The sequence below is a fragment of the Micrasema longulum genome, unplaced genomic scaffold (genome assembly GCF_059751315.1).
Source record: "Micrasema longulum isolate JH-2025_06_02 unplaced genomic scaffold, ASM5975131v1 h1tg000045l, whole genome shotgun sequence".
NCBI lineage: Eukaryota > Metazoa > Arthropoda > Insecta > Trichoptera > Brachycentridae > Micrasema > Micrasema longulum.
Window position 1 is genome coordinate 14,833 of NW_028277252.1, and position 27,204 is coordinate 42,036.

General features: G+C 30.5%; 1 protein-coding gene across 5 annotated transcripts in view; it reads right to left on the reverse strand.

Moving 5' to 3' along the window:
• The window catches only part of LOC148285227 (uncharacterized), a 262,896-nt gene that overhangs the window by 12,940 nt on the left and 222,752 nt on the right, over positions 1–27,204 (reverse strand). For all 5 annotated transcript variants that reach the window (XM_088228201.1, XM_088228221.1, XM_088228210.1 and 2 more), the window contains exons 3-4: positions 16,364–16,456; positions 2,947–3,034 (exon numbers count right to left, since the gene is read on the reverse strand). In XM_088228201.1, coding sequence (XP_088084327.1) covers positions 2,947–3,034; positions 16,364–16,456 — 181 coding nt within the window. The remainder of the gene's footprint in view (positions 1–2,946; positions 3,035–16,363; positions 16,457–27,204) is intronic.

Consider the following 27,204-nt stretch of genomic DNA (forward strand, 5'->3'; position numbering starts at 1 on the left):
TAGTATTGGTTTCAAAAAATGTAGATGGGAAATAAAAAGGGATGAGTATTTAAATAAATTGGTATTGTAAAAATAGACAATATAAGATATTCAATCAAATTACATAAGTTTATATTAGCGTAAAATAGGACAATAAAAATCTAAAGAGAATTATGGTATACCATTTTATAAATGTTTTAAGTACATTATAGCCGAGTAAAATAAGTAAAATGTCTTAAATAAAGCCTTTTTTCAAATGAAGAAGAAATATTTCTATTGGGAGCGATAAAAATATCCAGAAAAGCATCTTAAGCAACTACGTGAGGAAAAAAATACAGAAATACCAATTTAAAAACGCTGAAAAGAAATATTATCGCAGCAATCGCTAGCCAAGAACTATTCATAATATACATACATAGGTATCTAACTTTAATGAGATTTATTTAAGAAGGCCTTAACCATTTTGGGCCATGTAATATTAAAACTAATAAACAAAATGATTAATTATAGATTAACAAGTACAACGTTAAGTAATAAAAATAAATAAGTTAAGTTCACAGATTGTTTAAATGTTTTCTTTCCTTTTTTAATATTAAGTTCATAGATTGTTAAAATTTGTTAAAATTTTTATTGTTTAAATGTATACTATGTATTGTTACAAGAAATGTACTATTTTTTTTATGTACCGTCCCAAATGAGTTTTCTCGTACAACTCCTGGGAATATAATATCATGATATTCATGTCTTATATGTTTTATTAATAAATAAATAAATAAAATAAGCGATGATAATTACAAACTACAAGTGTTATTGTAGAGAGAGTTATAGAAAAAATAGGAAATATCCAAAACAGCAGTAGAGTAAAAAAAAAATGAGTAAACATTGAAATGAACAGCAGAGGTGACGCAGGTTTTTTAATTTATATTTTTAGTAAATAAATGTAACGAATAATAAAAAAATCTATTCGCGACGTTAATGTTAATTATCAAGGGAATGTAAAGAGTCACGATACACAGTCATAGAAAAACCTTGTTAAACTCTTTATCGCTAACATAAATCTTCTGACACTTTCAACAAATGGTTGGCACGCTCACTCGAAAACTCTCGGCCTAAAAAAGGTAATGAAAGCTAACGATCGAAATGTTTTATACCATCGAAAACTTCTGGCAAAGAAATTACCCGGGTAATCCATTCAAATCAAAGTATTCGGAATCTTTCTAGAACATTCCAGCCAATAAAAACGTTCATTTGACCACACTATCAGCATTAAATTTTCCGTATATTTATTAGGAGAAGGATGTAAAATATACCTGATGCCGATTGGTATTTCGAATCGGGTTTCTCAAATACAAACAAATGGTTGCAACTTAATTAAGTTTGGGTCAGTGAACAGGATCGGAAACATCTGATAGCCATTTGTATCGCAGAATTGATGGTGATTTAATATACTCCAAACGCGTATCTTCAAACCTAATCGTATCAACCCTTCTTGGAATTCAGAAATAACCAATCCTATACCTATTTTATCTACCAAAATAGATTTTAATAAAGACTTTGGACTCAGAAATTGCGTTTAAGCTAAATGTCAAAAAGCTGTGATCGACGTACATGCACGTACATACATTTTCTAAGTATTTTTCTATAACATCATAAATAAGGTATCTAAATTGAAATTCTATTATGTAAATATTTATATAACTTTTTGCGGTGTATATATATTTTAAATAAATATTCATATCTTAAATAAACAGGAACGCATAAAACTTTTACCTTTGTCTCTCGTTAATTATCCAAAGAAAATAATGAAACTTAAAAACTATTTATTCACGTCAGAAAATGCATTGTTCATTTTGTTTGACTCCAGAAACTTTGTTTATGATAGATGGGGTTTGTTTCAGTATTCAGCGTATTTTCCACAACTTTCTTCATTACAAAAACAAATGTGTTTCTTAAAATCGTTTATTTTACATGGCGTGTCGATGATCATAATACGGAAAATCATAATACAGGAAACCTTATTTATATATTGAAGTAAACAGAGACGTATCGAAGAATTTTATTTACGAGAGTCGATGTAGAATATTTATGTGGGGGGATTTAAGCTTCGGTAAACTACAGTTTTATATGATTTGAAACGTAAAAAAATATAAAACCAAATTTTTCTAACAAGCAAAACAAATATTTTTTTATCTAAACATTTACTTAAAGTTATAATTAATAATTTAAAGTTATAATTAACAATTTAAAGTTATAATTAATAACTTAAAGTTATAATTAATAACTTAAAGTTAGTAATTAAAAATAACGTCACTTATTATCGATTGAAGTGATTAAACTATATCACTATGGAGCCAGAGTAACGAGAACGATTTGTTGTATATGCGCGCAGTGCCCAATGGAACTGTATAAGGGCGCACAACACGTCACTCGCCCTTCTCTCTCTTCGCCAGCATTCAAATTCACTTCATAGTATTCTTGATTTAATTTGAGAAACGACTGTAATTTGGTGTTCAATAAACCAAAACTTGTAAGTAACAAATTTTTAAAAATTTCTTTATTCTTTGAAGTTAAATCTTATTTTACATGACCTACAAACCGTAACAAACTTGTAGAGTAAATACACTTCTACAAATCGGAGACCCCGACGTGATAGTGATTTATCAAAGAAGTTTATCCCAGAAATTGAAGCTATGGTATGCATTTATGTAAAACAGACTTATAAGTCTATTTAATTGTTTATTTGAACTAACAATATAAAAAATCACCCATAAGAGTTCAATTATAAGATTTTATTAATTAATAATGTTTTGAAGTGTATTATGGAAGAAAATCAAAGGAACATAAATGCAAGTATGGCGAAAAAAAGGAATTATACCACCGCTGATTATATTAACAAAAACCACGATGTTCAAAAATATTTTATATAAAAATTACAATGATATGTTAGGTATAGGAATATAATCTTACCATTTTCAATGTAGTATGACGTTTCGTTATAACGATCATCAGTAAAACCGGGCCTTTTCGCTTTGAGGGCCTTTGTCTCTAGTTTGGCCTGTAACAGAAGGAAATTCATACAATGAGTGATAGAAAACCATATAAAACTTATAATTAGAAATCAAACACTGATTTGAGTCTACTGAACACTTTATTTTATTTTTACAAATATAAACATATAAAAATAAAAACTTCGTGACAATTGTTTCACCTTATTAGGGCATTTTCAAACGAATGTGAAGATTATTTAGATTGAATGTCCTTATATAGTTATATAATTCAAGGTACTTAAGTAGAAAATAAAAATAATCTTATGAACTATAGCATGTACATTAATCATAATTGAGGGAACAACCGATGGTTAAGGGTGAGGCTAAGTGTTTAATAGGTAATGGGGAATTTAGGTATTTATATTTGAATTTCGGGGAAAATATAACAAAGTAAGTATTTATTGACATACAAGTATGTATTGTGAGATAATTATGAAGCCTTATAGTTTTGTAAATTTAAATAATTGTTGTCGAAAAAAATATCAATAATATTATAACAGGTTGCTGTTCATTTTAATTTTAAAACATGATTGAAATATTATGAGGAAATTTATATAAACATAAATGTATTATCATACAATATTTCTATTTTTAAGAATTTCTTATCAAAGTTGATCACAACATTTTATGTGCTAAACTTCGTGCTGTAGGCATTAGAGATCCCTTTTTATCGTTTTTAAAATCCTACCTCTCACATAGAAAACAAAGTGTAAAAATCAATAACTTCATATCAAATAGCTTCCTAGTAACTTCTGGTGTACCACAGGGTGCCCACTTGGCCCCTCTTCTATTTAATCTGTTTGTTAATGATGCTGCTAATGTTTTTTCTTTTACAAAATTCTGGCTTTTTGCTGACGATAACAAGATACTTAAGCTAATTAAAAATATTGATGACTGTGTCAGACTCCAAGAAGACATAAATGCATTTCATACTTGGTGCAAAACTAATAACATGGAACTTAACATCGATAAATGCAAAATTATTTCATACCATAAATGTAAACATCCTTTTATTTTTGACTATAAACTTAATGGCCAAGTTCTTTCGATTGTCACCTCTATAAGAGATCTTGGAGTGATCCTAGATAATAAACTAACTTTTCTGGAACACTTTGATAATATAGTAAACAGATCCTTAAAAATTTTAGGCTTTATTAATAGAACTACGTCTGATTTCCAAAGTATGCTTACACTTAAAACACTTTATTGCTCTTTAGTTCGCCCTATTCTTGAATATGCATCTGTAATCTGGTCCCCTCATTATGCTGTTCATATCAAGCGCCTTGAATCAGTTCAACATCGTTTTATAAGAAAAATTGCATGGAAGATGGGATTGGAAAGAGGAGACTATTCATATTCTGATATGGAGAGGTTTTTAAGCATATCAAGTCTTGAAAAACGCAGATGCATTGCAGATATAATCTGCATGTATAAAATTATGAACTGTCTCATTGATGCCCCTGAAATTTTGCAAAAGATTCTTTTTAACGTTCCCACCCGTAGACTAAGAAATAATGAAATGCTTTTCCTCGGTCACTACAGGACCAATTATGGTGCACAGTCGCCTTTGCCCAGAATGATCAGGCGGGTGAACGATCATCAAGATCTTGATTATTATGGTGTAAGGATGTCTTTCTTTACAAATCAGCTAAAGAATCTGTATAGTTAGCCTATGCTTTTTACTTAATCTAAAAAATCTATCATCTGTCTTTGCTGCTTATTTCTGTTCCTTATATTTTTTTATTCCTTTGTAAAAATTTCTTTTAATTGTAATGTTTATAATGGACTTTGTCCGTAAATAAATAAATAAAATAAAATAAAATAAATAAAATAAAATATATCAATGCAATCGTAACATGACTCATCTATTAATTACGCGTCACATAAGCGTGTACAAAAAGGAACAAAGTGAAGAATAATAGTGTTTGATTTCTAATTATAAGTTTAAATATGGAGTTCTACAAAATAAACACCAAATCAATCAAGAAAACCATATACTTGAGAAATGCGGAGGTGAGAAAAATAAAGCTTGCCATAAGTGTAAAAATAAAATATGTTTTCTATTGTTTTTCAAGGATATATCGGTAAAAATTGGAACCCGATATGAGGACAAATATGTAGGTACATGGGAAAGATACACGTTAGTAGGTAAGTTGAAACAAAAGAACAAAAGATTTTAAAAGGAGATTGAGAATAAGAAGAAAGGATGAGATATAAATAAATACTGTTGATGATAAGGGTTTATACAATAGAATTGGCAAATACTTTAAATTCAGTCGTATATCGATAGACCAGGGATCGGGAAGACGATGATAAGGTTTGATAACAAATTAAAATAAATATCAAAGAACAAAACAAAATACTGCTTTGTGGGATTCTCCGATATAATGTAGGTACGATCAGATGAAACAATACGTTTGAAAATTGAATTCGGTTTCAATGCAAATAAAGTGAATCTGGAAAATAATCTAAATAATGTATAAGAAAACAAACCCCAAACGAATCCAATCATTACAGAAAACGACAAGATTCTCGTTCGTTTGATAGACATGGATGCATAACAACAGAATGTTTAATATTTATATAAACAAACAGTAATACGATTTTGTATATACATTTAAAAGGCATAAATTTATAGTAAGTACCAAATGGTTTGATTTGGAAAAGCAATAATTCGTTAAAGTTTAATATTACTTTTTCAAACACTTCGAATTTTCAAGAAAATTTAAGCGACTTGTTCACGAACATAAAATACTCATATTTTTAAAAGACTTAATTTGAACATGCATGATATTTCGTGTTCAAACTCATATTTTTTAATTTTGCAACATAATTTATGGAGTTTAAGAACTACGTACCTTGTTAAAATTCACAAAGACGTTCCTCGTACGTCTTAATTAAACTTAATCAAAATCATGTTATTGTTTTCGTTAAAAAAATAAAATATAATGCACGAATACTACATTGATTTGATAATATTTTCAGTTACCTATTTCAGAAAAATGCTTCAATTTAAATTTTGAAAATTTTGAATATTTACAGTAATATTTTAAAACTTTCTACAGTAGAATATAGGTATTTTCTTTGGATAAATATCAATGCTGGAATGCGCCTTTTGGTGTACATAAGTTCTTAGAATGTATATTAATGTAGTTGTGTTGCGATCTTCGTTGTCTCTAGAGGGACATTTAAAGCTTAAGAATGATCATACTTTACTTCAAGAAGTAAAATAATCACGATACGCTGCAATCAGTGTATCAATATCAGATGCGGATAATAGTAAAAAGGACGAAATATTTTGAAAGACCAAATTAATATAGGCGAAACGTATGTATGTCACGGATTAGGAAAGTCCTCCCCATAACAGCTTTATCGTAATAAAAACACTTACAATAGAATCTAATGAAATCTGTTAAGCGTTTTCCAAATAAATAACTTATAAATCCGAAATCGATAAATGCGATACATACAAAAGATTTTTCTTACACCGCGAACGGTCATTAATAATACAAATCCAGACCCAAAAACACGCGTGTAACGTCCATCTGTTGCTGGAATTTATGTGAGTATTCACCAGACCGGGATATGTTTGATGGAAGATTGATCTAACATCTCATCATAGCCTTTGTGTATGCCGGATCCTCGAAATATGCAACTCCATCCCCTCTTCAGAGTGTCCCTCCCTTAAATGTCTTCGGTAATATTAACAAAATATAGGGAAGGCCGTTACAAAGGAATCAGAAACGCCTGAATTCCGAAATAATTTCCTTTAAGCACTTCTGAAGTAAAGTGTTACTTTAGCCGGAGTGTTAATGCGGATCAAAATGGTATTACAGTTTATTAAAGAAAAGTTGACTTAAGTAGTGCGTACTTATTATTCACTGATCCATTAAAAGAGAAAAGACTAAGTATATATTAAATTAAACAATTCTAAGCAACGGTATTGTTGCCAACTCAGAGGGTTAAATTCCACGACAATTGAATATATATATACAAAATTGATTATTAAATTATTTCTACGTACACTAGGGCCCCTAGGCATGGTGTGTGATCATGTAAGTTAAATTTGAATTTCATAAGAAAAAGTTAAAATTTTGAAAAGATTATGTTTAAAAAAAAACACTAGTTTTGAGTTATAACAATTACTAATCATCAAACAACCGGATCTAAGATATATCGAACGCAAAAATCAAATGGATTAACGCAATTCTTATTTAAAATATTAAATTTATATTAATAAATTACAACAGAGATGAAGGACAATTTAGAGTAGGTAATATAGAAGTCAAAGCATCTACAAGGCTTATGAGCTGTCATTGGCTGGTTTAAGTGGCCACTTTACGCACTGAGTAACATTCATCATTCTGCCCATATTGGAACATTTTTATTCCTTCGATTCTGTCATCCGTTATGTTTGTGAAGTTAAAGAGCTGAAACCTTTATTTATGCGGGTAAAATTCATCTTCATAATTTATTTTAAGTGATAAATTAAAACATTAAAAAAATATTACATCATGTGGACCGATGAAAATATGGGATTATTCATCATTATAATTTATCTATTCGCACCCAGTGGTGTATAAAGCACTGGATTATTGCTCCAATAGCAGTGTATCTGGATAATTTGGTTTTGTGGAAAGTAAGGGAAGGTGAGCCGTCTTGAGATTCCTGCGCCAGCCCGGGAATAATAACATATTGCAGGTATGTAATAATTAATGTATACGTAATATGCCAATATAAGGGATTCTTAATTCATAATTTATAATTTGCAATAGGCTAAAAAGTAAATCACTCATCTTTAATCTGGTAGCCTGCGTGGTGATTTTGAATGGATTCCATAGATGTTAAAAAAAATCGTTTTCAAAAATGCCCTATTGCCAAGCGTCGATATTTTTTTTTTTGCCAAATCAATATAAAAATAAATACACATGTTTTTGGGCTTCTTTTTAAAACGTATTGGTATCAAAATGTATAAGAGAATTGGCAATTTGTATTTATGGCGCTTTATTATCTTGAAAGGAATTGTTATATTGACTTTCGACAAAAACATCAAAGTAATAGACGGACCTACAGTTTCGTGCGAAAGTATAAAATCCAAAAAAAAATAATCATCAAAAACTGAAGGTATAATGCACACAAACAATCAAATCATTATGGAGAACGTAAACAAAGCGGATAGAATGCTACTCGATTATGTCTACAAATAGACCTTGTTTTCAGTACGTTTTTTTTTTGGGTAATCCCGTGTAAGTTGGATTCGTTCCGCCAATCCGATGGAGTCTTAGGCATACGGAGTACAGAAAATCCTCTTGCATGGCAGACTGCGGCCGAGGCCACGAGGCCGATGACTTGTAATAGGTGAATTAATATCACAATTTGTTGCAATTTTCATACGAATTCACTACATTTTTTCCGATTACTTTATAATTTGTATTGAATATATCGATGGTTAAGTATTGCGCTACTCGATCGAGCTGGAATAAAAATTATTACGATTATTATTATTAAAATTTATGTTATGGTTTTGGGGTTGCTAAACTTATGAATATCATTGTATTGTACGTACCTACATACATTCGAAGGTAAAAAGTATGTAGATGTCTTGTGGAATTTATGTTAGGGCAAAGGTATAATTTGGGGAGAGAGGTGGGGGTGGATAAAGGCGGAGTTGCCTCTATTATTACGGCCACTTTCTTATGTTGAAAAAGCTGTTAGTCTTCCGCGTTAAGCTCGTATATTGGCGAATAAAACGATTTTATGGCGGAAAAAGAAAACATGGCGTACGCGGGGAGCACCAACCACGCAACGAAACATTTCATCAAATTAAAATCTCCATGGGGAATTTGTGGAAAGGGTTTGGGAAACGTACAAAAAGTTTTGCCGTAACCACAAGAATCCGCTTATATTGTCTAGAGTCCACACAAAAACAAAAACAAAAACGAAAACAAAAAGTACGAAAACCGCAAGAGGTACGCAGCTCCACACAACACGGACTGACCCGTGGATATGAATACTTCGACTCGGGGATGACGAACCTCTAACCTATGTGTGTGACTTTGTAGCACTAATTCTGACTCAAAAGATTTTAGTTTCAAACCCATACATGAAGATACAAAATATGAGCTTTACGCTAAATAAAATTGCCGTTAAAATAGTTAAATACATACAAATTTAATAAAAAGGTAAACTATAGAAGTAACTGAAAGTATTTGATCGTCTGATGACAACTATATTGTATTAATATAATATAATATTATTTAAAACATTTGAGTTGCTGAGAGAAGTAAGTGTTTTACGCTTAAAGCCGATTCCGAGAAATATCTTCGTTTCGCAAAAGTATCTATCTTCTAGTGTTTGTGAACTTCAATCATTACTGAAAAAAATATGAGGACGATGCCAGCTTAAAAAATTAATAAAGAATCACTGATTTTTAATGGCAATTAGAGTAAAAAAATAATGTTTGCATTTTATGGACGTTAAATTGAATTTTCGTATTGAATAATGAATGGGTAATATTTAAAAAAACATATGATAAATAAGGTACACAGACGCACAATTTTACGTGTTTATTGAAAGAAGTTCTAAGGACCTAAACCCAAGTTACAAAAATAACATGGTTTTTAAATGTAAGGCAGTAAGGTACGAGATAAATAATATTTAACACTTTGTGATTCAAAAAAGAGAGTTTGTAATCTTAAACAATATTTGTAGAAACGACTCCAATGATAAGCATAAAACGTGCAAAGTAGACACAAGGACAATTCCAATACTTACTGAATCTGTCAAACCACTAGAACTAAAAATGAATGAAATAAGTTAATAGTTATAAAAGATTAGTGTATTTTATACGCCTTTCGATGTCGGCTCTAAGACATGGCTTCAAACATCCAACACAGATTTATTTTCAAAGCTTTTAAACCTATTTTGAAACTCAGTAAACAAATAACAAAACTAAAACCGCAACTACATTAAAAGTTAGAAACCTGAAGAACGTAATCCCGAAAATGACAGTCGCTGGTACAGAAAGAGCTTACGATAGTTTATACTTTAACACTAATGTCTTGTCTGCAGTGCAGAGGCAATCTGTTCTAATGGAAGTACACAAATAATATTGTAATAGAATAATCTAACTAGCTTCTACCCGATAAACATAATTGGGATTTGTTTGGCTAACAGAATTGACTAAATGAATTTCCATTGCTGTAGCTTTTGGAAAATCACGAAATAAAATTAATTTAAATATAAGTGATGTCATAAAATAAATAAAGACAACTTTGTTTTTAACCACTAATTTTTATTTTTCACCGACCGGTTTCAAAGCAAACAAGCTTCTTCTTCAAGGTTTACGTAACTAATGAATTGATTCCTTTTTTTATTTCTATAAAAAAAAACAACTTGATTTATTGGGTCCACGTGTAGTATTTAGTGAACATGATAGAAATAAAAAAGGAATCAATTCATGAGTTACGTAAACCTTAAAGAAGAAGCTTGTTTGCTTTGAAACCGGTCGGTGAAAAATAAAAATTAGTGGTTTAAAACAAATTTGTTTTATTTATTTTATTATAATGAATAACCACAAAGTTAGTGCTTCAAATATAAACTTTATATAAGTGATGTTATTCAAAAAAAAATTATGATGGAATAAAAAAAAACATTTACACAGTGAAATGGGTAAAGTTATTCATCTTATGATCACCACTACTGAAAAAATAAATTTAGACTACCAATTTCCCGTTAACTCTACAGTTAAAGCAACGACAAAACAATATACATTTTCATTTAAATAAAAATATAAATGAATAGCAATATACAATGCACACTAAAATAAATTTTGTTATGTGAAAAACAAAGATTTTATATTACATAGTAAGACTATTTTCTTTTGTAATACTAAACAATTTTGCAATGCGAAAACCAAAAATATGTACATTTTCCGCACGGAGTTTTGTAATTAAATATTCAGACTTAATGCAAGATTAATTTACTTATTAAAACCCGGGAAACAGCGTCTATTATCTAAGTAAGGCCGGTTCATTATAGAGAAATTAGTGGGAAATTAATTGTGCAATATGGAAAGGGAGGATCGCATCCTATTCAGTAACAGGAAGTAGGCGGCTCACCTGCTCTCTGCTGCAGAAGTCATCCGTTATCCTAAAGAGCCATGTCGCATTATGCATGTTGTAAAGGGCTATTTTAAATAGATTCTGTAGAAAAGCCCGAAAAATAAGTTATCCCAAATTTCAGGAGCACCCAGTGATAAATTATACCGAAAAATTTCAGCAGCATTATGTTAATACTGACTATATTTTTCCCCTAAACGCCCGGAAGTAATAAACTCGCGAGAAATGCAATTGAATAAATTTTATAAGTTTATTTTTGAGCTCTTTTTCATACCCGCGTATTTGCGTAGTGCGCGGAAGTTGTGAATTTAATATAAATATGCTAGTAAACAAAAGGTACAAAAATATGTCCTACTTTGAAAATAGATATAGATTTTAGTTCCGTGGATTTTTTTTTTTGCGTTATAAGTCACATTAATCAAATTTGCAATAGGTAGTTACAATACGCGTAGCTAAAAAAAAACCTATATTCCAAATTTTCACTTTACCGAGTTGGGTAAAAATTATTTGGATAATGTTTTTTGAAATCTATATCGTCGGGTTTCTGGCACAAGTTGGTGAATAATATTTTGCCAGTTGTGAGATATTAATAATCACAAGAATAAAATTACCCATAATACACACAACGTGATAAATACAAAATGATAAAACAGAAGTATGCATGGTTAAATAGCGGTCTAATTGCCGCTGTCAATTTCTTACAGTCTGACAAAAAAAAAAGCAATAATAATAAAAATTAAACAACTTATATAAAAAAATAATATTGTCTAGTGCTTACATTATCTACATTTTGTGTTGCATCTTCCAAATATTCATTAATACTAGAGTAACATTTATTCATCATCATCATCATTGCATGTTCGCTCCCTAGTTGGAGCATATGGTGTCCACGAAGATCTTCTAGGCATCGATGTCGGCTGCCAGCTCCTGTGTATCCTCCCAAGTCAGGTTAAAATAAAATTCAAATTCAAATACAACTATAAGTAAAACATTGTAAAACACTCTAGTTGGTATTTTCGATATAAACAAAGATTATTTGATGTCAGTTATTTTATAACATATTTCGAAATTTTGTAGCTACAAACTCGGTCAAGAAACCCGACGATAAAATGAACTACCCAGTTAAGTCGAAGAAAATAAAATACTTAAATTATAAAACAAAACTATAAAGAACATCGACTGAAACGTTTGAAATAGAACTTAAGTGACAATTGTATTAATCTTTGAATTTTAATTTATTGTCTCTTTTTTATTGGATTTACGAAAAATTACATTATCTATCCGTTTGTCGTCAAAAAATCTACTTTCTTTATAATACACAGTGTTTCAGGGTGAGACCGCGAAACTTCAAAAGAACATTCCCAATGGTAACGGTTAAAAAAACTGATGGTTTTTTTTCCATAAAATCATTATTTTTAATGATTTATTTATATTTTTTATAATTTGAATCCTCAATACCTTGGACAAGCATCCTTTCTACAAACCCGTACTCTTAATCCGGTAAGGAAAGGGTGTGTGGTACGCTAGTCTGAGAAATTAAAGATTTACTCTGTTTTCAAATTACAAATTAATTAGTTTTTGTAAAAAAAGTATTGGATTTTTTTTGTGTTTACTCTGAGGAATGTTCCTCTGAAGTTTCGCAATCTGGCCCTGACACACCGTGTATAATAATAAATTTATTTATTTGTTTATTTATTTATAACAAAATACAAGGTTTTTAAACTTTACATTTTCCATTTTATTACATATTTTATTTGTACGAAATATTCCCAATCAGCAAAAGTGCTGGTATGAGGGGATATCATATATAATAACACAATAGTTTAAATAAAAAATCAATAAAATAACATCACATATCCCTCGTCACACGGGCTGTAAGAACTTTTTTTATTTAGGTGTTTTTTAAGTACGTACATGTTTTGTATATTCTTTAGCTCATTAGAAAGTGAATTGTAAAAATTTATTGCTGTATACAAAAAACTGTTTCTTTTTCTGTTGGTCCTAGGTTGTTCGCAAGTTAAATTATTTGCTGCTCGTGTATTTATTTTATGTATGTTATAGTTAACATTAAATTTAATATTTGTCTTTATTTTATTCTTTTTCATCTTAAATATCATTTTTATTTTTTCTGTGTAGATCAATTCCTCTAGATTGAGCATTTTTGTTATTCTATATAAATCTGTGGTTCTAGTATATTTATTAAAATTAAATGTTACTTTAAGTGCTTTATTCATTGTCCTTTGTATTGATTCTTGCATATGTTTACTACATTGCGACCATATTATTAATCCATATACAAAGTGTGGAAGTTAATAAGCATTAATTCTCTCCCTAATGTAGTTTATGTAATGCAATGAATGTAATGCATTATATTAAATGGTATGTATTATGAGATATAAATGAATAAAATATATAAACTCGCCGTTAGATTATTTCTACTAAATCTGATGATCTGCAACTTTTACAACAGTTGCGACAGTGAGTGAGACAGGGTGAGTTTGTAAGTCTTTGCATTGAGAAAACCACGGTTGATTTCTCCAATACTATGAATTTCCGGTAATACAATGTGTTTGGAATAAAGAAAAGGAACTAAAAGGGGAAAATAAAAACAGTTCTCTTCGGATACAAAAATAACCAGGAAAGCTATAATGTATTGCACAAAAACAAGAAGTATCGCGGCACAAAAGCTGTTTAGGAAAATATGTTCGATAAGAATGCAAATACTTTTGAAAATAAAAAGTACGATTCAAAAAAAAATGCTAACACAATAGTTTAAAAAAAAGTATACGAAAAGTACCGATTCGATGAATGGTTGAAAACTATATTTGAGGTTATTAGAAGCAAGCTTAGAAATCTCTATTGAAGGAGTTACTGAGATATTTGCAAAAAACATTGAAAAAAATTTTGTACAATTTCTAATTGAACGTAGTTATACAGAAAGCAGCCAGCCATAGAAAAGTGAAACTGAGATAATAGCCGTTTTGTGAAAAGAGTGAATTATAAAATCTACACAATAATTTAAATGTTTTTGACTTTAACAAACGATAAACAATAAATACTTAAGTTTTTTTTTGTATATTACAAACAAGAATCTTATTGTGTATATAACCAATTTAAAAGATTTTTAAAGTACCATTAGATTTTTCTAGTTTTGTGGGTGTTTTCTGCAAATTGAGAAATGCCGTTTTTGTGATCGACACCATTTTCCGGAGGTGATTAATACATTTTTTTATATGAAAGCGGTCTGGCTGTTTTTAGCAGAACATAGTATCGTCCTTACTGCACCCGTTAACATCAATATCTCATTTTTACGCAATTGTGGACTGGCTGCTTTCTGCATAACTACGTTCAATTATGCTTCACCAACTCAATAAGAATGCTGAAAGTGAGCGGTGTCAAGTATAATTGAAATCTATTTTTGCAAGACGACGGTTTTGAATTACGCCTAGTTAAGTAGGTAGGTTTTAATGCTTAGTTTATTTTGGCATCAATAACTAACTTTTCGTTTTTGGTGGAGATTTCAAACTCATTTATTGGTTGAACAAACAAACATTCGAATTATATTATACCTCAGTGCATAACAATGAAAAAAGCAAACTATTTATACTACATATGTGAACGTTCGTAAAAAAATATGTACATTGAATTATTTGTGCCAAATTGATGTAATCGATAGAAGTGGGGAACTATTTTGATAAGAGATGACAGTCTAAGTATTTACAGTGCATATTCCATTAAAATAATAATTAACATCAGTAAACGTTAAAAATAAATCAAATAAGAAAATTACTACAACATACATATTGTAACCTTTTGGTACAGTATGTGTTAAGTTTTCATGATAGGTTTTTTTAAAAAAAAACTTTATTTATCGCATTAAGAACACTATAACATAATTCACGTATACAACAAGTGAGTGCATACGATGGAAGTTTTGTTCAGAGCGGTGTAACAAGTGTCGGAAATAGAATTAAAATAAACTGAGCAATGAATCTTCTTCCCAGGGAAAGATGTTCACTTCGTCGCGACAGGGGGCAAAATGCGGTCGATATTAAGGGATATAAAGCGCCAAACTTTATTTCAGCTGACAACTTACGACACACATTGAGATAGATCGTAAAAAAAAACGACAATAAAATGAATATCAACAGAAATTTTACAATTAATTTATACCGTTGTCTTAAAAATTACCGAGAGACAACTAAAAAAATTAATTAAAAACTTAAATACGTAAATTTATTTTCAATAAACGAATTTCAAATTATTTTTTCAATGAAAGCACTCAGAAATCATAAAACGTATGCTCACGTTTTTCTCGCATTTAATTTAAAATTACACACCTATTAGACCTAAAAAATAGACAGTTTTGAATTGAATTATTATTTAATACAACGAAACAAGAATGATTTTTTTTTGCATTTTCGGTAAATCGATATATGGGACTTTTTGGGATATTATTTACACAATGAAATTAAAAATTAACTAGCTGACAGGCGTTATACGCTTAGATCAGCTACGTCTACGGCGAGGGAAAAAGTTATTATAGTACCTCTACGCAAACAGCGCACTAAATTCAGTGAACGCGCATTTGCAGTCGCAGGCCCTATGACATGAAATGCTCTCCCAGCAGAGGTGCGAGGTTGTGAGAATGAAGTGATGTTTCGGAAAAAAAACTTAAAACCTACTTGTTTTCTAAATCATTTGAAAAAATCCGTAGCATGTGATAGCAAAATAAGTTGTTTGAATTAAATTAAAAATTTATAAGCTTCAATTAAATTTATTTATTTATAGAATCACTATGTAAAGCGCCCTTGAGGTATCATATTACGAAAATGGCACTATATAAATTATCCACAATGATAATTATATGATATGCAACAGACTTTTTTAAATAAATTAGGAAATTAAACCCCCGAAAAAATAAACTGTTTAAATTAAATTACGAGAAAAAAATATATTCACCAAGAAAGGTAATCCGTGTAAAGATTTGATATTTTGAAGGTAGAGAAAAACTACAAATAATTTACTTTATAAAGGATTCTTAAAACAATACTGCTCTAGAATCACAACAATTGAATAATGTCTTCACTTAACCCTTGATATTTTAAAGGATGAATAAAAACAAAAGAAATATTTTCATATTTTAAAAATTGCTTCCGTAAAACCATTTCTTCCAATAATACATAATACGAGGAAAAATACAAAAATCATATTTACCTTTTTAAGGTCTTTGTTGGCTTCTCCGTCGTCAGCTTTTCTTTTTTCACAAGCTAGAAGAAGCGCCTTTCCATTTATGTCCTTTTCCCCAATCTGAAAAAAAAGACAATTATAAATTTTCATTTAAGCAAATAATATTCACGAATAAATAGACAACGAGATTGCCCTTAATACTTTCGCTTTACTTTAACATCAAACAAAAAAAATAATTGTTATTGCAGGGCAGATTTATTTCAATCGAGATGAGTTTGCAAATGCTAAGATCTAGTATCCAGAAAAAATGAAGAAAACGTTTCTTTGAGGATTCAAACTCCAGAGAAAGAACAGCGGATATTGTAAATAATTCAATGAAAAAACTTTTAATCACAAAATAGTGATTTGTATATTAATTTAAGGCGTGTTTGGTTCTGCACGTGTACATAATCTGACGGTGTTCTCAATCAAAACTTTGTATATTTATTTCCGGATTAAAAAACTCAATCATCAAGATTCCTGTTCGATAAATTATCAAGTCAACCAAGTTCCAGATATATAAACATACACGGGTCAGATGTGAGAAACAGAAGTTTATAGTAAAATTTTAAATAAGGAAATTAAAAATTATCGGGTTAAGGGGATGAAATATAATGCATAAATAAGGGTTACTAATATAATCTTCTGATGTATGTTGTTAAAGTAATTGCATATTTAAATTTAAAATACGCGTTTTATGTAAAGAGATGTTAGATATAATTATGTAAATTAAGACGTATAATATTGTATTTTTTGTGTCCATCATAAGTGATTGACTTTATAGTTAATAATTATTGCTGAGATCAGTACAAACCTTAGAGTATAAATGTATATACTCTAAGGTACAAACCATATTCTTGTTTTAATATAACCATATAAAACGATCTAAATCTCTGTTGTATACACCATGATTTGGTCTGACACACGTTTTGTATATCCGAATTATGTTTCCAATAATCATGTTTTCATTGTACTATACGACATTTCTTAGGCATCCAGATGTTTACTAACTGAGATGGATATGTTCTCATCATCACTGTGGCAGCATCATCAGCATTTTTTATTCTTAAAAGCGTTTTTTTTTTTAAATATATTTATTCTGCTTGTGTAAGAAAAGGTTTTAGGCGGATATATTGTTGTGCTATATTTAGTTATAAAGGTGCTAAACTTGCTTAGTTTCTTTGTTGTTCTCAATATGTGTTATTTTATAAATGTCAATATTATTTATGTCCCAAATTGAGTTGTTGTAACTCCTGGGAATGTAATTCAACGTATTATACTTGTAAAATACTTTGTGTTGTATGATTTATAAATAAAATAAAATAAATTTGTCAAAATTTTACACTTTACGAACATAAATTGTTAAAAATGGCAGAAAATAAGTATGACCAATATGCTTTAGCAAAATGTTCGTTTTTTATGTAATTTATCATCCGAATTCCATGCAACAGAGAGGGGAAACATTTTGAGAAGGGAATATGGAAGTCAAGGCATCGCCAGGCTTCCATAGAATAGTAAATAAAACAAATAAATACATATAAAAAATAAATAAAATAAAATAACGACTTTACAAAAATTGCAGAATGTTATATACCTACCGATTGACATACTCGATAACAATTAATAAAATAACTCCCTTAATTGAAAAGTCGGTGTATTATATGAGAGGAAACACTAGCCATATATTTTTTTTGCAAGGATGTACCCAGATATCTAAAATCTTTATTTAACATTAGAACCAACTCAACAACGGAACAGAAAAATTCAGGTTGAACTAGTACAAAAAGAGTCTAGTTCTTCTGTTTAGCAAGTGTACAAAATAATAAAAAATAGATTTTGTTGTTTTATTGAAAAAGTATAATACTTCTAAAAAAATTATATACACAGGCGCAAATACATATATATATATATATATATATTTACATACATACATATACATACATGGACAGACATACGTATATAAACATACATGCACATATATCTGTTGATACAATACATACATAACATATATACTCACATACATTTTATAATAAAATGTTAAATGTTATCTATAGAAGGAAGCTTTTCTTTAATTTATTCTTAAAATTTTGTTAGTTTTTTACCTTCCGTATATTTTGTGGTAAATCATTGACAACATATATAGATATATTAGTTATATGTAGGTATATGTATTTGAATGTTCTAAATGTTATATTTTATTTCTTACTTTATATATTTTATCTATGTACCGTACTTAAAAAAGCTCTCCTGGCATTTATGTGAGTTAAATGAATAAATATCGGGTCTGTATTTTGAAAAACAAAAACACTCCATATTAAAAGAGCCCTTTAAAAGGAAACCTTTTTAAATTACACGTTTAAACTAGTTATTATAAAATTTTGCGTAAAACTCAAACAGAAAGTGTATTTACCCCCAACAATCTTGGGGTTTTGGTTTACATTCAAATGGAAAATTAGCGCCAAAAATGATTTATGGAACGCTTTTATTTGGTAAACATCTCTTCTCACGCAATAGAGTACAGAACAAAGATATTTTCATTCTATTTAAAGTGTGTACAATTTGTGATTGTAATATTTGTTGGGAGTTGTTTTAACATAACAAAAAAAGAAAAGTTGATTGGTCAAAGAAAATGAAAAAAAAAATGTAAAAATCAATAATCAAGCCAAGAATAAAAATGATATATAAATAACTAATGTAAAATATAATTTTTGATGTAACGAAAAAGTAAAGCAAGGTGTTAGCCGCATAATGTGAAGGAATTATGCTTTTAGAATTAGGCCCGAAACATGTGAGTAGCAGACATTGCATTTCGTTGAATATTAAAGCAAATGTTCATTAGCGAATACAACTCGAGAAGGTACACCGTGTCAATCTCAATATTGCATTCATGTCGGTCCGCAAAGAACGGCTATTTGCATACACGTGGCGTGCGGCCGGATTATAAATTCCAACTTATCTCTTCTGGGCGGCGAGTTGCATTCTCGGATGGTAATCAGTTTGAAACGCGACTATAAATAACCCGGAACTTTGATAATAATATGCACTTTTTACGGAACCGGAGCCATGCGAAATCGGCCAAAGGGAACACAGGAATTGTTGAAACATCGCGAGCTAATAAATTCATTTGTAAGATACGGAAGTTCCACTAGCTCTCCGCACGCCAGGAGTGTGAAGATTGCAACAAATTTTGTTAGTGAACGAGGAATGATAACAATAGAATTCTCAAATAAGGGTAAACACACAATAATAAATAGCAAACATTTAAGGAAAACTTCTTAATGTTTGTGGAAAGAGGCTTTTAAAACATCAGGGTTTCAAAAAATTTCATATTTACAAGAACGCTTGCGAACATGAAATGCTGAACAAAAGAAAAGCGATTTTTGTTGACGATATTACATTAATACTAATTTCCGGCTTCGGTATGAATAAGGGTTATTCTCATCGTCACGATATACCCATATTCCGGACTGCCGGAGTAAATCGCAGAAATAAACTATGGGAAAAGTGCTGACTTGCATGTAAATAGCTAATTATCATTATCTAAGTAACGTAAACAAATGGCTGGTTGGTTCTAGAAGGTCCCGAAGAAACTCGCTAATTACGTACATTAGTTTTACGCCCGTTTCGAAGGGGGCAGGTTCATAATCGAAATAGGTTCAACATTTGTACTTCTTCCAGATTCAGGAGAGTGATAGGTTGATGTTGAGGTATATTTAACCCTTCACGAGGATTACCGTGAAGCAGCACACCCGAGGGACTAATGAGGGAGTGACTGGGCATGTTAAGGGCTGCACGCTTGCGCTCTGCATCGGCCTTCTACCGAAACAAATCTTACGTCGTTCAACATTCAAGATAAACGTATTGAACCGATGAAGACAAGTAGCGTTAATGATGTTTTAAGATAATATATTTAGGAAAACCGAACTTATTTATAGATTTAGCAGAATACATAAACGCGCACTTCATTTATTTAGTTTATCAAATGATACGATAAAAATACAAGAATAAATGCTAAATAAAGCAACCTGCGCTACGTATGGATTTGTCAATTTTTTTCACATAAAGCTATACCTACCTATATAAGTATAATTATTATTATTTAACACCTTATATACAAATACAGTTTATATACATATAAAGGCGGGCATATTGTTTTAAGGAAATTTCTTCCTACCTACCCAAACCGTTCAGTTTGAGAAAATTACAAGTACATGGACATATTGAATCTTACAATTTTAGACAACAATTAAAAACAAAGATTAAGAAAATAAAAATGCATAAAAAAATTAACACTGATTTATGGAGAGAAGAGAGGGGATGGGAAAGAAAGAAGAAGGATAAAAGAAGAACTTAAAAATTTAGATAGTGACATTTCAATCTTGACTTAAGTGTAAATAAAGAAGGGGCGTCTCTAAAATAAGTAGGTAGATTCCACAATCAAGCAACTACTACTGTGAAAGAAGAGGGAAGAAAATTAGAGCGATGAAAGGGTTCTCTCGTCACTAGAACGAAGAGATAGTCCGTGTTGTGATAGAGGTTGGAAGAACTCTCTCTGATAAACAGGCTAAGTGGAAGTTACACATTTTTTCACATAAAGCAGTACCTACCTATATTCAATGAGTTACAAATTTTAAAAACAATTTATATTTAGCTACTCAAAACAAGTGTTAATTGTAAGTACATATAGGCATAATTTAATCACTCGAACGCATGTTTTGAGGGAAATGAAACGTTATAAATATCAGATCTCATAAATTGATTTTTGTAATAGATAGTGTGTAAAAGAACCGAGGAGAAGATTTATATAAAAATCACGTAATAAAAAAATAACATTAAATGACGGACATTAACATAAAAAAAAACAGGTGTATTAAAACAATAATCTTCACGTCAATTAGCAAGGCACATAATGTATCAGATTAAAGTGTTACAAAATATTGGAATTTGGAACAAGAAATTCATTAGGGAAATGATTTTGAAGTCACGGAGAACGCACAATCCGCGTAACGAATAAACAATATAGAGGTTACTTGGAATTTTTTGTAAGTGTGCCAAGACAGAACCGAAAGCATCCGGTTAATTCTCTAGGAAAAAACACCAAACAACGGATATCGTATTTAAAAACTAAACAAGTTTTCACAAACGGACGCCCACCACCCTCCGTTCGGTGAGAGCTTTCAACGGCCAAATGACGCCATTTTGTAAACGAGATTATTTGAATACCTAATAACGTCCAACAATATTTGGTCGATTAAGCAGAATCAAAGTCAGAGTCTGATGTATTACCCTCGGGTGACTCGGTGGAAATTCGCTTATTACGTGTCGTTTAACGTAACACCGAAACTTTATCCAAGGCGCTACAAAATGATATCATTTTGAGTTTTTCCTCAAGGTGCATTGAATTTGAAAATAGGGGTTAGTAAGATTTGCAAAACACCATAATTCATAACAAATAATTTGTTTTCAATTGAAAAACAGTTGAAGCATAAAGTAAAAAGCATATTGACTTCTACGAGTACGCAGCATTGTTTTAAATTAGCGCATCAAAAATACGTATATTAGGTACTTGTCATATTTTTGTACACAGACTTATTCACTTAGTGGGTAGATTTTATTTAAAAACGTATTAGTTGATATTTTATTTTTATTTTTATTCTTTATTCGGATAACCAACAGCTAAAATTATCATATATAAAAAACAAAACAACTAACAAATAAGCCAATTACAGGTTTTCACAAATAGCACCACAGTATGTTAACAAATATTCTCAAACATAAAATAAACAATTATCTAAATCCAAAAGAAAAAAATAATTTAGAAAAAGTACATATAGACACGATATCCTCATAATGCACCATTAAAAGTATTTAACATTGAGAAGAATAACTGTAATAAACTATGAATTATGGAAATGATAACCTATTTTCAGGCGGGAATAATATTAGGGCCAAATTAATACGATTATTTAAAACACGTGTTTGTAGGATATAAAAAAAAATGGCAGCAGTGGCGTCAATGCCGGAAAATGATCATAAATAATTACATTTTGGCATATGTGATGCATGAATATTCGAATGAAGAGAATATGTGGTAAAGAAGTTTAAATATATATGTGGAGAGTATAATATATTAAAGCTGTTAGGCATACAGATTAGATGGTAACGTAAAGTTTACTAGTAAAAGAAAGATGCCAGTTAATGGTAAAAAGTCCCTCAAATTACCATAACATTTTTTATTAAAGTGTCATTTACACACATAAGCATAACGTGTAGGTATAAAGACATGTTTAAGTATTTGTTTTATTCGGAGGTACTATTTCGTATGAAAAAATGGGTCAAAAAGTCCAGTAAGATAAGCTCAGAATAATATTCTACTCAAAATAGGACAAACAAGCATTTGTGCGATACGTGACCACTTATAATATGTACCATATACGAGTATGTCATATCTTATATATCCCACCTACGCGAACAAGACACGTCAATTTTTTCACATACCAAAATACAATACAAATGCAGTAACAAATTTACTCATCAATCGTGCCCTGACTTTAAACAATCAAATAGATATTCTCGACATGAACATCTTACTAGACTCAGCAAGATGTTTTAAAAATAATATTCTGACGAAACTCTAAGCCGTAATTATCCCCACTTACATCGATACACTTTTTATGATACTCTCTCACACACACAGACACACCTTGTATTGACAGTTTTGACAAACCTAGTAATAAGTTCAGGCTCTAATTGAACGTAGTTATGCAGAAAGCAGACAGTCCACAATTTTGAAAAATGAGATATTGATGTTGTCGGGTGCAGTAAGGTCAATTCTATGTTCTACTAAAAAAAACAACTAGACCGCTTTCATACAAAAAGTGGTTTTAATCACCTTCTGAAAATGGTATCAATCACAAAAACGGTATTTCTCAATTTGCAGGAAACACCCACAGTACTAGAAAATCTTTACGAATTAAAAATCATTAAAGCCGGTCAAATACATAATTAAATTCTTGTTTGAAATATTAAAAAAAAACTAAAATATTCCTTGTTTATCATTTGTTAAAGTCAAAAACACTCCGAATGTTGTGGAAATTTGTTTATTCACTATTTTTACAAAGGTGCTATTATCTCAGTTTCACTTTTCTATGGCTGGCTGCTTTCTGCATAACTGCGTTCAATTGGAAGATGAATAAAATGACATTTCAAGCCTTTATTATTCACCCAAAATATTGTTTTTATATTTTTGTAGTGTTGTGTATTCTGTTGCATTTATAAAATAATAATGAAATAGCGCACGTTTATAAAGAAACGCGCAAGGAAAATAAGATAGATATAAATCTCACAATGCATTAAAATTAAGATTAAAATATTGGTGGAAAACGGAGATCAAGATTTCGCTTTAGATAAGAGGTAGCTGAAACCATTACCGGCTACCGAGATAAGTGCTACGCCATTTTCAATTAGCAGCCTTATCGATAACCAATTCGGTATTCTTTCACCTCCGAGAACACTCCAGAAAATTAGGGTCGAAAAAATGAAAAGTGGACGCGGAATTCTTTCCTCTCCGCGAGGTGAAAAACAATTTATTTTCAAATTTACGCAATACAAGAGGAGTTCTCACGGCAGACAATGGATGGGATTCTTTGAGAACACCAAATAAAGTGGCAGGCGTTAGTGCTGTTGTCAAATGCACGCATCTTCAAATCCACATTCGAATAAAAAATGTTTTCGCGAAATATATCCACATAACCTTCTTTCATCATTATTTTCAAATTGCGAAAATAAGCATATCGCTTACTTTAAAAAAATAATAGCTAGACAAAATAAAAAATAGCAATTAAAAATATATATGTATATGTAATGATAAATTGGTAAATTGCTACGAAAAAATACATGACATTATCTTGGAATAGCAAGTTTATGGCCAATACGATATTTGACTGGCACATAATGTACATCTATTTAGTACACAAGAAATGATACATTTATGAATAATAACCGGAATATTGATTAGAATTGTAGATTTTTTTGGGTTATGTATTTTTTAACTACGAAACAAAAAATAAACAGTAGGATAAAAGACGTGTTATTTTGTGATATTTTAATGATAAAAATTTGAAAAAATGTAAATAAAAACAAAAATAATTTGTGTAAACATATCATTTACATGTATTACTTTTCTAGTAGTTTTATATATCCGCTGTGAATTGGTTGAATGTTTTCGTATTTATTTTTATCGTTGAGTGGAAATAACGAAAAAAATAAAAATTTGATTTTGTTTTACAATCTCAGTCTTAAGTCATAATGGGAAAAAAAAAGTCGAATAAAAATAGTCAACAAATGGAAAGCACATTGAAATTAGATGCGTTAGGGTTGAATTCGGTACTTTCAGTAAAGGAACACTAGGACGGAAAGGAAAATAATGGAAAACAACATATTGAAAAGCGTCTAACTTTAAAATAAAATGCAAAGCACTCCTTTTATTTGATATTCAAATACTAGTTGAGTAAAAAGTAAACATATCAGTGGATGGGTTTAAGATAAATAAAGATTATTGTGTTGTATAAAAGAGTTGTGATGACTAAATCATTATTGTAAAAAAAATATTTACAGGAGTATTTTGGTATTCAGAAAATGAAAAAAAAAAGTTTACTAAAACAGTTTTTTAGTATAGAATTAATAGGATAAGAGACACTTAAGACCAGTAAAGTAGGGTATTTGAATCGAAAAGCAATCTTCATAAAAATAGCTAAAGTTAAAATGAATAGGTAAAATGACAAATTACAATTTACTGGGGTAATACATCCCTTTGGCGAAGTGACACTTAGCGGTGGGCGGAATTTTCTGCCGAGGACGCTCAAGGAATAATTGAAAAAGTTTCTAGAACTCCAACGAGAGTCCGGAGTCTCGTCTGTCAGAAGCATTCCATCGTGGCGGACGATTGGCTTCTCGAAAATTGACGCTTTGTTCGTCAATACGAAAAAGGAAAAATAAACGAGCGAATTATCCGAGTAAAGAATTCAGATAGCTTGACACTCTCTAGAGAACCTTTCCACATTGGTAACGTAAAAGGGTCCATTCTGTTTGAAATGTAATCAAAACCATTCGTCTTTGTTAATGGCTGGATAAATTGTTACCTAACATAAATGTAGGTATTGGATCTTAGAGCAAGTTCAAGAAGTGAACTAGAATAACAAGTCGAACGCGCTTAAAATGTAAAAAAATCAACATAAAGATAATAATAAAATATATGATTTTATAAAAAAACAAAAGAAAATGCAAAAACTAGAATAGTAGGCGTACAAAATAAAGGTATGTATGTAGTTTCGATAACAAAAACAGGCACGTTCCAACTTCATGGCTACCTCGTTAGGGCACAACCTCTAAAACTTGAAACGCATTAAAAGAAAAACGCTAACCTCAAAAAATTACAACTTTAAAATGTACGATTTTACCTTTCTTGCTTTTTAAGGCCAGGTTTTTAAAAGGAGGTGGGTATGCTTGAGTTTATTAAACGAATAATGCTGATAATTAGAATCTGGAGATAATATTCACAAAAAAACGTGAATCGAGAAGTTTTCAAAGAAAAATGTTTAAAGTTTAATGTAAGGCGAATCCACTTGTAAATTTGGAATGCTTAGGTAGGTAATATTGCGCTGCGATGACGAGTGAACTCAATTGATAAAAGCGTCGAAAATACGCAGATTTGAAAGTTATGAAATATTCCAAAGGCAGGCGCGTTTGTGCCTACACATATAATAAATACTACGTTTGTACCTACTGATTTTAATGTAGCATTAATAAACTTCGTTGATTAGGAAACTTAACTGCAGAAATATTCAAACATACCTTAATGTTTTAATAATTATAAAACGGTAGTAATTTTACTAATTAATTTACAGCACGCTTAAAACTCGTTAAATACTCAGTAAGAAAATGAAACCAACCAAGTAAATTTATCATAAAAAAACTAATTTATTTTCACAGCACCGAATTGCATTGAAAAGCGAACAGTTCGGACGTAGAGAATATTTCCAATTACGTTATTATATTTTTGTAAGAAGCGCCTTAAGGTCACCGGCAGTTAATCAATTTGAGAAATTGAATCACACTTCTTGATTCACACCTATTGAAGTACAAATTGTTTACCTTCAATATGTCTGGATTGTGAACTAGCGAAGTGAACGGATATGGCAATATGGCCAATCGAATATGCCTTCCAGACCGGAAACTTGAAGGACAGGAAATCCAATTACAAGATACCAAATTGCTCGATATTCAACATCACTGAATTGAATGTCCAATATTGGATTTCAGCGTATCCTGATTTCGAAGGAATCGAAATTGTATTGCCGCTTCTGGCTATTACCAACTTATAATAATTTAAAATTATTCTACGTCGAATAAAGAACACCATTTTTATTTTTTATTTCATTAATCTTTTTCTTGGCATTGTATTCCATAGGATGCATGATGATTTTATTTTAACTTTGCAGAAGAATATCACCGCGAATATCCTTTGGTAGCACGTGGAAGTTAATGGTAGTGATGTGAAGAGTGGACAAAATGTCACAAAGTGGGTTAGGTTGTTCAGAGAAGGGTAATGATATTTGCGACGAGGCAACGAGTGGAAGACCATTAGTGATTTCTGACGAACTTGTGCAAATAAAAAGTGCGAAGGACCACCACGGAGCACCAAAGAAAACGCAAACACTTTTCTGGCATTTCTCGAAGTCTCCTTGATGAATGTATGTCGTAAAAACTTGGTCCGAAGAAGTTGTGTGTGAGGTGGATACTTAGAATATTCACAGCGGAGCAGCGTCACA